General features: G+C 33.5%; 1 protein-coding gene across 1 annotated transcript in view; it reads left to right on the forward strand.

The window, feature by feature from the left end:
• Positions 1-7504, forward strand: part of LOC144962561 (transmembrane protein 179-like) — a 9706-nt gene extending 2202 nt beyond the window's left edge. Inside the window, exons 2-6 of the mRNA XM_078895601.1 lie at positions 477-613; positions 1856-2052; positions 2492-2638; positions 5439-5529; positions 6753-7504. Coding sequence (XP_078751727.1) covers positions 521-613; positions 1856-2052; positions 2492-2638; positions 5439-5529; positions 6753-6926 — 702 coding nt within the window. The 5' untranslated portion in view covers positions 477-520 and the 3' untranslated portion in view covers positions 6927-7504. The remainder of the gene's footprint in view (positions 1-476; positions 614-1855; positions 2053-2491; positions 2639-5438; positions 5530-6752) is intronic.
• Positions 7505-17699: the final 10195 nt, after the last annotated feature.

Here is a 17699-nt window from a genome sequence, read left to right on the forward strand (position 1 = left end):
ATCAAAGGCTATTTCAATTATTTCAAACCAGTATTTAGCATCAATAACTAGTCTCTCTATTTTATATTACTTATGATGTATAGAATGGTTATGATGGAGCAAACCAAACAGTCAAACCTTACTGTTTTCACGCATGCAGGTCTTAAAAGTTGTTGTGAATTTGGATCACTAAATAGACGAATAAGATTTTAGTTTAAAGATCATTTCTAAAGCTTTAATCAACTTTTATCATGTAAAATTTAATATAGTGCATTATAATGACACACAAAAATTCTATACACAGTTTTGTTGCATTTGTTATTATTGGCCACAGTCAATGATTACAAATTATACACATTAATCTAACAACAGTGAGATTTTTGTCGCAATGTTACAAATAAGATTTTTTGATAATCAAGAGACTGTAAATTGTTTGTGACTCACTATTAGTCGCATTATGATAAAGCTTTAAATTCATGATGACATTTACTCCTCAGACTTTTGTGTGCGTGGACGACATATTTTTTGTTCATTATTCAAGATGTTTGATATACAAGTGATTGCTCAAGCTGTCATTTATTCTGTTGTATCAATCTTCGGCTTTGCCATTTCAATTCCTGTTGGACTTACTGTTGTAAGTATTCTTTCTTTGACACATTTTTCTGCGATAGGGAAATAACAAATATTATTGGAATAGTGGGAACTAATTTTATTGTTGCGCAGTTGTTGTTTTGTTTTTTTAAACATTTATACCACCATGATGGAATTTTGATAAGTGCACCATATGATTTGTTTTGTTTTGCTTTTTTTGAGATGGGGAGAGTGAGATTTTTCAACCCAGTCTGTACATCTTGCAATAGATGACTACCTGTGCCTCTTTAGTTTACAGTATCTGTCTTCATTTGATAAATTGAAGCTTACATTTCAATACTTATCGTTACTCTTTAGATTTGGTGCAGTTAAATCCATAATGTTGTTGACATTTATGAATGTGACAAACCTGGTAGCAGGCACTGGTTGTAAGATAGAAATATAAAAAGATGTGTAATATCAGTGCAGACAAAATGGAAAGAAAAATAAAAGAAAAAAATAGCTTGCTATTAATGGGGATCGAACCATAGAAAAGTACAAGAAATAATCATCCCAAAATATCAGCCTGCCTTCACTGGAAATTGAACCTCAGACTTCTTGACTACATAACACATTAGGACAATTTGATGTTCATATTATTTGCAAAAGTATGGGTTTCTGCTGTGAACCCTTTTCTGCATCATAACAAACACTTATGTTGTATAAATCCTTGTATAAGCCTTCCCTTTTTTGTTTTAATATATTAACATTAGCAATGAACAACAAATAACAATTCAATGACATTAAAATAAACCCACAATTCCATAGCTTTTATTGTGTTTAACTTGAGCATTTGTATAGCGCAATATCCACTAAATGTGCTCAAAGCACTTTTCAAGGGGGCCTTAGCCAACAGCAAAACTTAGCTTGTAGGACGAGTCATGCCACCTGTTAGGCAATATTACAAATTTTTTCAGAGATATACAATGCTGTTAATGACCAGGTACTCATTTTACACCTGAGTATGTTGAGGGAATGTAAGTAAAGAGCCTTTTGCAAGAGCACATGCACCGCTCAGAGCTGGACTAGAACCCTTGATCGTCCAGTCCGAAGGGTATTGTCATGTCACAATGACCTCATGACTGCACCAGAATATAAAAATCTGAATTGATACAATTGGTTCACAATCAGAAGTGTTATTTTTGGCTCATGAAAAGATATAGGATATAATAGCTCTGTAATTCACTGTATTAGAAAATAAAGGTTATTGTTGTTTTGTTTTGTTTTTCTCATTTGTTTTTTTCAGAATGAATTTGACAACAAATGCATCCTTTACACTGACATTACGTGGAAGAATGCCACCTTTTTTGAGTATCATATATCACCTCCAACCATTTGCAATTTCTCAATTGGAGTTGCTGTGTTTACCTGTATTTTCTATGGTCTTGGCATGGGTATCTACAATTTTTACGCTGCTTGCAGTACCAAGGATCCAAATGTTGGGTAAGCTACCCATTGTTTGTTATTACATAATACTTCCATCTAGGTGATTTTGTATGTAACAGGTCAATTGTTATCATTCCAACTATAAAGAGAAATATGGGCTCTGAAGAAGTTCCAGATGAAAACAGAGAATAAAAAATATCATCGTGTCAGAGCTAATCTCAGGATCCAATTAACACGGCACCCTCCACCTAGCTAAGAGAGAGGGAGATCAGCGAACAGTCACTCTGCCATCCAGCCACACAAAATATGGCTTTCAAACTTAGGACCTATAGTGCGGACTCTCTCCTTTCAACTACTTAGGGGATCACAGCGAGGCTGGCCGACTAACCCTGCAAACTTTCAATGCATCAATCTGGTTATCATAAAATCCAGTTTTACCCATTAGGATCACCCAGACATAATACCATTTTGATTGGTCATATATTTTCATTTTCAGATTCAACATGTGGGTCATGCCATTCATCTTGGCAAACTCTCTTGTCGCCATCTTGATGTTTGTAGTAGCCTGCATTCTTAGTGTTGGACTGAAAGAAACTTGTGATGGTTTGGAAAAAGGATATGGCGGCACAAAGGTAATCAAAAGGTAAATTATTACAATTAATTATTTCTATATTGATCTTGTACATCTGAGAATTTAACTCTTACATGAAAATGAGAGGAACCATTTCAATACGATAAACATTTATGTTATGTTCATTTTGATTAAAACATCACTGGGTTTTTTTTCATGTAATAATGATTATAATAATAACAATGATAATAATAATAATAATAATAATAATAATAATAATAATAATAATAATAATAATAATAATAATAATAATAATAATAATAAAAATAATGATGATATATAATAATAATGATAATAATAATAATAGTAATAATAATAATAATAATAATAATAATAATAATAATAATAATAATAATAATAATAATAATAATAATAATAATAATAATAATAATATTCTTTGGTCACATTTCCTGGTATTTCCTGCCCATGTGGTACTGCAACTATCAATCAGTGGCGTAGGGCCTTAAAGGCTATTAAGGCTAAGCCACAGGTCGTCATTGTCTTGAAAGTATGTAAGAATTTAACAATAAAAAGTCACACTTTTAATTTTTCTGTTTCACAAACAATGAAATTCATTGTTGACCTGGTGTTAAAAAACCTTTACAGAGCCTCAAAACTTGAACCAATCACACCGCTTTGAATTTACTACAGCTCGAGTTGTACTCGTGCCCCTGACCAATCAGTACAGCGTGTGGCTTTAAAGGTGGAGAAGGCTTCCAGCCATATTCCCACGGTACAACCAGGCGATGCATTTCACGTTTGCCGTGTGCTATGACTGTGGGCATCAAGAGGCATCTTGACGTTGAACTGAGTCATTGTGGCTTTCTTACTCGCAGCCACACACAATGACCTAATTGTTCCATTGATGGCAATCGTGTTGTACCGGTTACCCATCCCTCGTCGAGGCGTGTCAGGCATGTGATATTGAATTCCCCATTGTCCCTTTTAACTTGAGTGTGTTAATCTGATGTGTGCAGTGTTTGTTTTTAAAATTTTAATTAATTGCTATTAAGTGTGATGAATCACGTTGATTACCTACGGACTAAGGACTATCAATACCAGTTCTTTGAATAGGGAAAATAAACTTTTGATTAAAAGTCTCGGTCCCCATCAACCAAACGATTTTGTACTCACTATTAAACACGGGAAGCAGAATCGGTCATTTAATTTGATAAAGATTGGTATAGTCGTTTTCCTTGGCTATCGGTGAGAATAGAAAATAAGAGTTTATTTTCTTTTAATTGTATTTTGTTTGGCGATAACAGCAATACAGAATTGTCTTGGACAAGAAGTGGATTTACCTGTTTGAAAAATTTAACACAGAGAGCATTGAACCATCAGAAGTCTAACTTACATTTAAATATCACCACTAGATTGAAAACCGTTGGTACTCTTCACATAGGTGCACAGATTGACAGTGGCTATCGCTTATCTTTAGCCAGGCATGATGAACAAGTTACAAAGAACATACAAATTTTGGTAAAATAATTGAGTGCATCAAATTCTCTCTCTCTCTCTCTCTCTCTCTCTCTTATATATATATATATATATATATATATATATATATATATATATATATATATATATATATATATATATATATATATATATATATGCGACAACCCATCTCAAATCCAGCCCCATGCTCCTAAATGACCAGGCTACGCCGCTGCTATCAATAGGTACTATCCAAAATTGATTTATTAAAAAATAAAGCATACAGAAGGTTTTGTCAATTTTGAATTCAGCTAATTCACAAATAAAGTACATTCTTTTATTCAAATTTGTTACAGCCGAATTGTTGTGGAAGGTCCACAAAAGTTTGTCATCGATTTTAAACCCCAAAATCATAATCTGAAACTTGTTCAATTTTTTGTTCATTTTTGCTAAACGGGTGGAGTTCATTTTTTATCTTTCAAAAGTGAGTAATTATTTGTTTGTTGATTTAATTAACCCTCAATTGCGAACATTATTTTTCACTTCAAATCACGAATCTATCTATTCCCAACTTGTAGACAGTTTCATCCACTTTAATGATAAGTACTTGGACAGTCATATCGTTGGCTAATTTCGAAAGGTACTAAATGTGGACCTGTATTATTGCAATCATGTGTATATATTGTAAATAAACAAGTAGGCAGAACACATCTTTGCAGAGCATCTGTATTTATGTTTTGTTTGTTTATTTTTTGAATATAAGTTGTGAAATTTGACAACTTGTATTTTATCCAATAAAAAGTTAAGAATCCATCAAATCAATTAAGAATTAACATTCAGGTCTATTAATTTCTACACAAGTAAATGAGTTTTTATTGTATTAAATGCTCAGGAAAATATAACAATACCTTTTTGTATATACAGGCAACCCAAATTTACAGAATCACAATGTCTGGATAGTCATGTGTTTACCCTCTACCTTTTTTTTTTATTTTAAGCATTTTTATATATGACTCGCCGTGTCATTCTGGTATTATGTCCCAATGAACTAAAAAAAAAAAAGGAAAATTGAGTTTAAAATGAAAACTGCTCATAATTTGGAATTTTGAATTTTTTTAAGTTCAAAAAACAAAATATCATTCCTCTCGATCTCAGTGAAGGCATTTATTTTCCCTCATATTGTATTAGTGGATTTAAAAATGCAATTTGGGGCTCACGCTGACGTATAATATTTGAGACATATAATACACTTATGCATACATCCGCAAAGAGAAACCAAGATGATTGATCTCTGATTGATTTATTACAAAGTATCATTGAATTGCTCTTGTTATTAGATTCCCCATTTTTATTCTTATTCTTATTCATTTTTCAGCTGTGAAGATGCTCAGAAAGTCAATTGGAATTTGTATAAAAATAGTCATGTGAATGGATCCCATTTTTTTTCATTCATCAAAGCATCTGAGGTAAGATTATGATAAAGTAGCATCAACATGTTTTGAATTCTTTTTAAAAAGCATATATCAAATTTACTTTAGAAAGAATAGAAATTTATCACATCATAACATGAAGTGTTTTTATATAATCGATTTGAAACCAGGACCAAACAGGAACAATAATCAAAATTATGTATTAAAATTTCTTACAATTATTTTTTTTATCAAAGGTTTAGACAATATGATACATACTTTCCTCTTTTCTCTCAATTTTACAAATTGGTTCATAGCTCATTTATATTTTGTTTTTTTGTTTTTTGTTTTTTCAAGACTAAATTGACATTTTGATCTATTTTCGACCTGTTTCATTTTCCTCAACTGAACCTTACTTTCAAAAATATTGAACTTGAGATACAGTTTCATACTGCAACCTTTAACTATAAGTCTTCTACAACAAGTCATGTTATGCATAGTCTGTCGACTTTAGCTCAGGAGTTCATTAAATCCATTTGTTTAACTTTTACTTCAAGAAAAAAAACTTTGCATTGCCATTCTGTCATCACAGACTATTTATTGTCCCAAAATATACCGGTCAAAGTCAAACTGAAAAGTGTCAAAAGAGATTATTTTCAGATTTGATTAAATAAAATCTAATACTCAATAAGCTTGATTGTATAGAAAAATAGGAGTATGCTTAAATAATTGTAATCATTTTGCATTCCTCTGTTGTGTTTAGCTACTTACCTGTTTCTTCTTAAAGAACCACATGAGAATAGTGATAATACAGGATTTTCTTTTTTATTTGTGTATAATTTGATATTTGGTTTTGTGCAGCTATGTGGTCCTGTGGTATGACACTCACCTTCGGATCGGAAGGTTCAGGATTCAAGTCCTGTTCTAAGCAGCGCATAGTTGAGTTCTTAGAAAAGGCTTTTTACTCACATTCTCTCACCGTACTCAGGTGTAATATGAGTAACAGCATTGTCTCTGTCTGAAAAAAAATGTAATATCGCCTAACAAGCATCATGTCTCGTCCTACATGTTAAGTGTAACTGTTGGCTAAGGAACCCCTGTAAAGCACTTTGAACACACAGTGGGTATTGCGCTATATAAATGTTAAAGTTGTTTGGGGGTTGGTTTTTTTAAAAAGTTTTTTTCAAATCAAAATTCATATTTGAGTTATTCATTTCAGATGTACATAACACTTTGTGCAATTTTTAATTAATAATTATATATTATTCATTTTATATTAGGTGGCAGCATGGATTGCCTTTCTCTTGTGGGGATTACAAGTCAGTCTTTATGTCCTGAGATTTATCCGAATCAGACGTTTCCGGGCCAAAGACATGGGACCACCCGATGTACCTGCTGGGTCAAGGACTCCAGGTGACTTGAACAGTTTTGCTTCAGCCAATCCATCCGCCTGAAAAGAAAAGAATCACAAATAAAGTGTGACACACACACAATAACTCTCGAGTATAAAATTGAATAAGTTTGTGGATTTTTAGCTAAATTGGTGTAATTCAAAGACAACATACATTAGATATTGATATAAAGAGGAAAAACCCTTGGCTTCTTCTTCCTCTTCTTCTTCTTCTTCTTCTATTTGTTGATATGTATATACAAAAGTATAAAAAACAAAACATTATGGTACTTTCTATAGTTTGTAGTGCATCTTTGAAGATCTCAATCCTGCTGTGAATCTGGATATTAGATAAAAGATAAAAGTAGTCTTTTAGAGCTATTGACCCATGGACCTGGAGTTTATCCCAATTTCTCTAGCATGAAATGGACAATAACAATCGATGATCTATCGCAAAGTAATTTCCACCAGAACTAAGAAACCTAGCTACCTAGTCACTGTTGGGTGGACAGGGGGGTCAGAAACAAATCTCAAGCACACCCGGGATTGATTTTAGTCCCTTTGCTTGTGAAGCGAGTGCTCTACCAACTGAGCTATCGGGACCCCCTGGGCGTTCCATAAGCATAATGTATTTCAGAAAAATGAGTAAAGATAACTGTTAACATTTATTGGTCAGTGAAAATTCAAAATTTTATTCAAACTTTTTTTACCTTGACAGCCTATTTTGTATTTTATTTGAATTGATTTTGTATTGACCTATTGGTCACGATTTACAGATGTCTAGCTTTATTGTACATATCATGGTGCTCAATTACAAAAAAAAAGAAAAAAAGTATAATACAAGAGATATGAATGAAATATGAGGTGCATGCTTTACCAGCTTTTATGTACTCATATTATTGTAAGAATATCAACTTGTTTGTTTACAATTGTCAAAACATAGTTTGTTGTTTTGTTTTGTTTTTCAGATAGTAACATAAATTCTTCGAGATGTGTTAAAATTCAATTCAGCTCTATTCAATTTTATTTATTTATTTATCAACGTTCACCAATAATTTAAAAAATTTGATGACGACATGAAGGGAAGATGAGGAAAGAGAAATGATAGTAAATGAAATCAAATAATACATGAAGGTAGTGCTAATAGTAAAAGAAGGCTTTGAAAATTGACATATTATTACGAGTGTTTTTCACAATGTTACCTTGTTGATATAGCTTTAATATGTACAAAGTTATAACGTTTTTGCAGAGAGTTCCTTTTTATGTGTCATTGTGCACTAATCAATGATAATTTTCTGATTTCTCATACAATACTTGGCACGCAGATACTTAATTTTATAACCTTTATATACTCACCCATCCACACTTATTTGTTTCCATCTTACAATGTGACCGACCCACCATGCCCAACTGGTATTATGTCCATATTAAATGAATGACAAAAAAAAAAAAGTATTCCTTCAGAGCCATTGGGCCCATGGAGCCAGAGTTTATCCCAGTTTCTATAACGTGAAGCAGACAATAGCAATTGCTTGCTATCCTTTGGATAGGATGCTAGTCTATCGCAAAGTACTTTCCACCAAATCTAACAGACTCAGCTACCTAATCACTGCTGGGTGGACAGGAGGGGTCAGAAAAAAAATCTTGACTGCACCCGGAATCGATCTTGGTCCCTTTGTGTGTGAAGTGAGTGCTCTACCAACTGAGCTATTGAGACCTCCTGAATGGTAGGGTTTTAAATTCACAATGATGGGAGTATGGAAATTTCAGCTTTTAAAATTTAAGAATCAAATCAAATATAATATTTATTTCAACTCAAATGTTATGAGATAAGCTTAAAATACAATTTTTAAAATGAGGGTCAACCTTACATATTACCAGTTTGAGTCATGTGTTCACAAATATATTAGAAAAAAAAAAAAAGAAAGGAAAAAAAAAACAACTTTTTAAGACCTTGATTTCTTTCCAGATTACATCAGGATATGAAAGAGTTGGGTTATTTTCTACTTCATAAATTTTAACTGCCAAATTTAAACAACCTTAACAAGGGCAACCTTATACAGACCTCGATTAGTTACTACAGGCTGTTTTAAGTGATATAAAAAAAAATTGTCATCACTGTTTGTCCAATACACTGTAGTTTGATTCGTTTTGATTTTGCTTGTTTAATTCTTTTTTTTTTTTTTTTAATTTTTTATTCTCATGTACCCCAAATGTGTTTATTGGAGATTTAGTGCAGATGCCAATTAATTTTAATTTCTGAAAGTCCTATCAACGTGGCATAATGGGGTGGTCTTGGCTTTGTACCTAAAAAGTAACAGTTTGATTCCCCCACTATGTGATCATGAGGTTGGGGGAGGGGGGGGGGGAGACATAGAAAGTTGATTAATTTGAAAACGACATGAATCATAATATTGTCATCGTCATTGTTATTATGATACAATATTAATGCCCCATTTCATTGGCTAAAAAAATGTTCATGATTTATTTATGTTGATGTTTTTGTTTTTTTCCATTAATGTAAACATAAAAATAATCCTAGTCCACTATAATCCAAAATAATCTGACTTTGGACTAAATTGAAATCAATCTGCAACATACAATTACATATCTCTGTACATCACTGTTAAAACAAGGCTCATGGCAATTTTATCTCACGTGATATGAAATCAAAGACAATCATTTTTATCATTATTTGCGTCTCAAAACGGTATTATGTTGGCTGGGCTAAATTCCAATAAGGAAATGTAATGTTAAAATGACGAGAAAACATGTTTTAACATTTGAAGTTTTTTGAATACTTATGAAAAAAATGACATTTTTTAATTAGTTCAAAATTAGACCTTTAAAGACTACGCACAATTTAGTTGGTACATGTTTTGAATTTTATTATTATAATAGTTAGTTTCAAATTAGTATTAATATTTACGATATAATTATGTATGTATATAGTAGTATTATAGTATTACATTAGTATAAGTAGTTATAGTAGTAGTATGTAGTAGTAGTAGTAGTAGTAGTAGTAGTTAGTAGTTAGTAGTAGTAGTAGTAGTAGTAGTAGTAGTAGTAGTAGTAGTAGTAGTAGTAGTAGTAGTAGTAAGTAGTAGTAGTAGTAGTAGTAGTAGTAGTAGTAGTAGTAGTAGTAGTAGTAGTAGTAGTAGTATAGTAGTAGTAGTAGTATAGTAGTAGTAGTAGTAGTAGTAGTAGTAGTAGTTAGTAGTAGTAGTAGTAGTAGTAGTTAGTAGTAGTAGTAGTAGTAGTAAGTAAGTAGTAGTAGTAGTAGTAGTAGTAGTAGTATAGTAGTAGTAGTAGTAGTAGTAGTAGTTAGTAGTAGTAGTAGTAGTATAGTAGTAGTAGTAGTAGTAGTAGTAGTAGTAGTAGTAGTAGTAGTAGTAGTAGTAGTAGTAGTAGTAGTAGTAGTAGTAGTAGTAGTAGTTAGTAGTAGTGTAGTAGTAGTAGTAGTAGTAGTAGTAGTAGTAGTAGTAGTAGTAGTAGAGTAGTAGTAGTAGTAGTAGTATAGTGTAGTAGTAGTATAGTAGTAGTAGTAGTAGTAGTAGTAGTAGTAGTAGTAGTAGTAGTAGTAGTAGTAGTAGTAGTAGTAGTAGTAGTAGTAGTAGTAGTAGTAGTAGTAGTAGTAGTAGTAGTAGTAGTAGTAGTAGTAGTAGTAGTAGTAGTAGTAGTAGTAGTAGTAGTAGTAGTAGTAGTAGTAGTATGTAGTAGTAGTAGTAGTAGTAGTAGTAGTAGTAGTAGTATAGTAGTAGTATGTAGTAGTAGTAGTAGTATAGTAGTAGTAGTAGTAGTAGTAGTAGTAGTAGTAGTAAGTAGTAGTAGTAGTAGTAGTAGTAGATAGTAGTAGTAGTAGTAGTAGTTAGTAGTAGTAGTAGTAGTAGTTAGTTAGTAGTAGTAGTATGTAGTAGTAGTAGTAGTAGTGTAGTAGTAGTAGTAGTAAGTAGTAGTTAGTATAGTAGTAGTAGTAGTAGTAGTAGTATAGTTTTTTATCTTTATTATTATTATATAAAACAAATTAAAATACAGAATACAAAAACATGTACAGTATGAAAACATTCTTATGTTAGAACATAAACCTAAAACCTGGAATATACAGTACGTCTCTTCATATTGCTATCCGTTGGTAGATTGTTTGTATTTGCCCACCCCTCATCCCATCCCTCTCTTATGGTGATGTAGCTTTTCCTCTTTTTTCTATTTCTCTGAATCTTTTATGAACGTCCATGTAAATCACTGTGATAAGTATAAGACTGCTGTTTTGCTAAAAATCCGTGTCTGAGATCCTTTACTGAAGGGGAGACAGTTAGATGTTCCTATTGGTATGTAGAAATTGATTTTATGATATATATTGTTATGAATATTTCCAATGTTTGGTGGGTTTTCTTTATGTTTATTTTATTTTGTTTTGTTTTTGTACTGTTTTTTTGTTTTTTTTTATTTAGGTTTTTTTCTTTGTTTAGGCCTTGTGTATATTAATAATTCTCTTTCATGATAGCCAAAAATCTACAATTATAAATATATTAGAATTCATGTCTTTCATTCAACTATATGTTTTTGGATTACTAAGGTTGTTTTGCTGGTAGATGGAAGTCCCTTATGACTGGAGAATGTCTAACACTGCAGTCTTATAATAACAGATATAATTTTTGAGCATGCGGAATGTATGGGAATTAAGGCTAACAACTGTGTGTGATGGGAATACTTCAAGAGTCTTTCCACGATCAACCGTGACACTTCGTCCTTCTTTCATCAGTGCACCATTGGGTTCGTGAGCTCCATGGTGGGCAGGGAGATACTTTCTATGTCTTATACACCCCAATATCTGTTTTCCAGCATGCTTTCTGTCTTTTTCTTGGAATGGGATTACTTTTTTTTTGTCCTGGCTAGGAAGGAAACAGTCAAATGTATAGCTAGAGTTTTAGGAGACAATATTTTTTCTTTTTGTAAATCATCTCTCTGTTATGCACTGTATTATTTTTGTTTTACATATGATTTGTAAACATTTGAGGGTGTTCCTCTTAGTGGAGGCATTTGCTTGTGTCAGGACGAGACATTTAGGTGGTCTTAAAGTAAGTACACTGATTGTGTGCTCTTGGAATTTACACCTATCTCATTTGAACTAATTCCCCTTTGACTTCCTTTTACTTTGTTACTTTAATTGTAATTCTAGAACTTTGTACTAGCCCACTTCTTCCTTTTTATTGGCGCTGATGTGACCTAGATATGTTGCAAGCGCCGTAAAACCCTTAAAAAACAAAAGCAAAGCACCAGTGCACCAGCAAACATGATGCTGATTTTGAATTGTTTTGACATTCACTTACCGTATATTGATTGGTTTATTGAATGAAAATCTATTGAACGTTTCCTTGGATGTTCTCATAGGTTATGCGTGCATATTTATCACCCCTACCGGTATTAGGGTTTTAAAATGGGACTGCTCTTGCTGTTTCTATTTATCTACTCCCAAGTGACTTTCTCTTGCCTAAACCTTGATTTGGGCCCTTCACCTGACAAAAAGAGAGAAGAGAAAAAAAAAAAGAAAGAAACTTGGTATTTTAATTCTTGTAAATTACCATTGAAAGCATTTATGTGCATCCTTTTTGATAGTTGGGGATATTTTGCCTCTAAGGTGGCTGGAGCCTAAGGGTAGGGAAGCGTCTGCTTCTTGGGCTATGAGTTATACCTCATCCATCTTTAACGTCTGTTTGACATCCCTTTCATATGGCTCTATGACCTTCTACGGGAATGAGACCATACGAAAAGAGTCGTTATATTTTGGGTTTTTAAAAAAATCTTTTTATTTGTTGGGTTTTGTTTTTTTTTTGGTTTTTTTTTTTTTCGAGTTGGGTTTTTTTCTTGCCTATATTTTGAGATTTATTTGTATCATGGTTTTTATGCTTTATTCCCTGTAACTCATTTCTTTGTATCGCCTCTTTTTTTCTAATTTTAAATTTCTTCTTTTTTTCATAATTATATTTTAAAAAAAAAACAAGAACCATTTTGATTTAGTGATCTGATTATGATGCTAGATTTTTTTTAAAGCATTAAATAAGTAGGCAGTATTCGAGATCGCGTCTTTATTTTCATTGGAAACCATCCAAGCTTAGCATTGTCTTTTCAAGTATTATGATGTGAACAGATGTGAGCAAGATTACGTCTAGTAGTGTATCCCGAGCCTCTGTCGTGACGTTGTTAGAGTGCGAAATCAATTCCTCTACTATTTACTTTTTTTTCCATGTATGATTCCCAATTATCTCAGTGCTCTGTCTCATAAATTTTGATCCCCTTAGCTCCAGGACGAGAGAGAGAAAGAGAGAGAGAGAGAGAGAGGGGGGGGGGGGGTTATTCCAGTCTTCTCGTGGAATAGACATTAGACACAAATTTCCCTATGGGATGAATAAAGGGAATTTTTATTTATTTATTCTCAAGAAACATATTGGACACCTTAGAATCACCAGAGAAAATTTGAAGTTTCAAAACACTCAAGGCTTTGTTCTTTGAGGGAAACAAGACTGGGTTTTGTTTTTTTGTTTTTTGTGTGGAAGCGTGCTGGGCCCATAACTTGTTAAGTTATGTAGATACTTGAACTGAAGAAATAAACAATGGATGCCCGATTATTTTGTTAATTTCTATAAGATTTATTTAACTGAAATTCTGATCGTCTGTCTCTTTGGACAGGTGAGGGGAAGAATGAAAAAAAAAGAGAAAGGAAACAGGAAATAGAAGTATAGCAGTTATAGGATATGCATTCTAACAGTACTGCAGTTATAATAAAACATGTAGAATAATGATTTCACTTCTATCATTAACTAATATATACATGATGAGATTATACTCACCACCTTACTGAGTCTCTAAATAAATGACCCCCCCAAAAAAGTAGTTTTCTCTAAACGATTAAAAAGCAACTTAGTAATGTTTTGAATGTCCCCTCCTCGTCTTTACTTTGCATATTCACTTTTTGGTATCCACTTCATCCCGATGTAATACCGGTATGACGTGATGGGTCACACGTGCTTTTTAGCAATAATTAATGCCTTCCTTTTCTGGTGCTAATAATATTTTGACCCAAAAGGTCTCAAACTTCATGAGGCTCCAAATCATACACAATTATATATTGTAAAATAATTTTGTATCTCTCTATTTTGATGATTAAAACACTCCGATTGGAGTGAATGGGAGATGTATCTTTTATTCCATTGTTTTGTTTTGTTTTCTTCATATTTAAATTTTACAACCCAATAATACGCCATGCCATTATGTATTCTTGTATTGATATTTTAAAAAGTTCTATCCAATTTTTTTTTCATATTATATAAACTTATATTTACATATATACCCAATCTACAACATGCAATAATATTATAATCGCTTAATGTCTGGTCTCCTGCTATGAGCTCCTATGTCGACGATTGCGTGATATACTGTGATTTGGTGGCCTTTGAAGTATAAGAGAGAGAGAGAGAGAGAGAGAGAGAGAGAGAGAGAGAGAGAGAGAGAGAGAGAGAGAGAGAGAGAGAGAGAGAGAGATAACGGACACAAAGACACAAACAAACAAACAAAAATAATAACTGTATGTAGGGCCACAATAAATGACAGTTGGTGTAATAGAAGTGAGAAATGATTCCCTGACCTTTAATTGCTCTATAACTGTATTTGCACACTATTCATCCACTAGATAGTTGAAGTTGAAGAACTGAGCACACCAATTCCACTTACAACGTGGGATCTTTCTACCGGCCCACACTCCTACTACCTCTTCTATCTCCAGCCATCATTTTTCCTTTCACGCAACTTTGTGTTCTTGCTCTCGAATGAAACCGTTTTGTTTTGCCTGGGCTCAATCCGGAGTCTTTTGTTGAGAGGGAAATAGTCGGATGGATTTTTTTTTTCAAATGATATTAATTTTCGTTGTATAAATTATGTCTTCGTCATATGCTTTGTCATTATTAGTATTAGGTTCTCTATTATCTTTGGTCTGTTCTATCATATTCCTTTAAATTGCACTGAAATAACCTTAAAATGTAGCAAGTACTTTAAAACTCCTTTTGAAACAAACATTAAGGCTACCCAATCACATCGGCAAGGAGCATTTAAATGGAGACGACTATATTTCTTTATATAATAATAATATGATAATATAATAATGATGAACCTTTTGACGACAAGTGCCTAATTACTTAAGAAATAAAGCGTTTCAATTTAAGTCATTTTTTCATTAATTTATGGTGTTAAAAAGTTCAAACCTGTAGATGGAGGAAAGTTCGATCTTACCCACGGAGACTAGCCTAGTTTCTGAGATGTGACCTTGCATGCTATCTCATCTATTCTCTTAAATCAGTCTTCCTGGGTGGGGCCTTTTGTCCTCCCATAGTGGGCAGGGAGGTCACTTGCTGGGTTTTCTATCCCCCTATGTCTGTTTTCCAACTTGCTTTCTGTCTTTGTCTTGGAATGAGATCACTTAGTTTTATACTGACCCCGACGGCCGGAATTCTTGGCGGGGAGGGAAACAGGAAATGTAGAATTTTATTTTTTGGAGATGATATTTTTTTCCTTTGAAAATCATCTCTGTTATATATTGTTAAATTTGTTGTCTTGAGTGTTTAATGATTTGTAAGCATTTGAGCGTTTTCCTCTAAGTGGGATTCTGTGCTTACGTCTCGATGAGACTTTTAATGATCTCAGACTAATTAAATTGATATTATGCTCTGGGAATCTGCATCTGTCTGATCCACATTTGAACCATCCCCTCTTCCAACTTTTTCTTGGATGTTTGACTTGTTAATTTATAACTTAAAAAAAAAAAAAGAAAAAAAAATTTTTTTGACGATCTCACTTTCTTCCTTTTTACTGGTGCTGATATGGCCTAAATGTATTGCAAGCGCCATAAAGCCCTTAAAATCAAATTGTCTTCTCTTCAGCTTGAATTTGTTGAGGGCTGCTGGCTTCGTGCGGTTGTGTGGTCTTGGTGGTATGATCAAAAACGATAGTTGGTATGACCATCGACTTCTTGTCTCAGGTGGTTCAGGGTGTGACACTGAAGGTCTCTGTTGAATAGAAAAATGTTAATAGGCTTTAAAGTCGCAATGTCTTGATCGATATGTTTAGTTTTGTTTTTGGTTTGGAACCCATTGTAAAGCTCTTTGGACTGTCTTCTATCCCCCTATATCTGTTTTCCAATATGTTTCTGTCTTTGTCTTGGAATGAGATTACTTGGTTTTGTCCTGGCCCTGGCCGTATACCCTGGCTGGGAGGGAAACAGTCAAATGTATAGTTAGTTTTGGGAGATGATATTTTTTTCCTTGTAAATCATCTCTCTGTTATGTATTATTTTGTTTGTTATTTTGAATGTATAATGTAAGTATTTGAGTGTATTCCTCTTAGTGGGATCTTGTGCTGGTGTATGGGTGAGACATTTAGGTGATCTCAAACAAAGTACACTGATAGTGTGCTCTTGGAATCTACATCTGTTCGCCATTTGAACCACTCCTCTTTGTCTAACTTCTTTCCTCAAGTCCTTTTTTATTGTACATCTAGAATATTTTCACTATCCAATTTTCTTCCTTTTTACTGGCGCTGATATGACCTAAATGTGTTGTAAGCGCCGTAAAACCCTTAAAAACTAAACAAACAACATAAAGCACCTTGGGCACATTAAGTGAATATCACGCTATAATTTGATGGGGGTTTAGATCTTTTTTTTTTTTTTATTGTCTCCAAAATACTATGAGCTTCCATTTTTTGGGTGGCGCTGAAATGGCTTAAAAGTGTCACACGTGCCGTTAAACTTCTAACAATTGTTCTACTTTTAATTTTTTTTGTTCAACAGCAGCATTTAACCTCTAAGATTAACGGCCAGTTACTCATTTTACACCTGAGTACGGTGAGTAAAGAGCCGTTTCCAAGGACTCAACCATGCGCCGAGCGAAGCTCGAACCCAGGACCTTCCGATCCGAAAGCGAGTGTCATACCACAAGACCACATAGCCGCATTTTTTCCCCCCATTTGGACCTTGGGAATTCAAAAATAAATCGGTATACTCTTGCTATCTGTTTCATTGATGCTCCGTTAGCTCAATTGGCATGGCACTCGATCTACAAGAGCAGTCGGGATTTTTTTTCTGACATAATCTGTGATTGAATAGTTGGGTTTATTAGATCTGGTGGATAGTACTTTACGATAGACAAGCGTCCTATACAAAGGGTAGCAAGTATTTGCTGCAGATGGTAGCAGGCAAATGTTACAAAGAATAGCGAGAAATTGTCGCAAAGTGTAGCTGGCAAGTGCTACTGTCCGTTTAACGCTATAGAAACCGGGATAAACTCCGATTTTGAGGGTGATATGGCTCTGAAGGACTACTTTTTACAATCTTTTCCATTTGATTATTCTATTAATCCGTTCATGTGACCACTTAAGCTCCATTTAGCGTGAACATTTATATAGTGCAATATCGACCAAATGTGCTCAAAGCGGTTTACTGAGGTCCCTAGCCAACAGTAACACTGAACACGTTGGACGAGACACGACGCCTGTTTGACGCCTGGGTTTTTTTTTAGTTTTGTCCTTTGTCCTTGACTGGGAGGGCAACAGTCGAATGCATGGTTATAGTTTTGGGAGATGATATTTTTTTTCCTTTTATATCATCTCTCTGTTATGAACTGTCTACTGTTATTCTTTTTAATTTTAAACTTTTGATTTGTAAACATTTGAGCGTGTGCCTCTTAGTGGGATCTTGTGCTGGTGTCTGGGTGAGACTTTTAGGTGAACTCAAACTAAATAAATTGATAATGTGTTTTTGGACTCTTCATCTGTTCCCTATGTGAACGAT

The sequence above is a fragment of the Berghia stephanieae genome, chromosome 1 (genome assembly GCF_034508935.2).
Source record: "Berghia stephanieae isolate SIO BIC M18660-M18661 chromosome 1, UCSD_Bste_1.3, whole genome shotgun sequence".
Classification (NCBI taxonomy): Eukaryota; Metazoa; Mollusca; class Gastropoda; order Nudibranchia; family Aeolidiidae; genus Berghia; species Berghia stephanieae.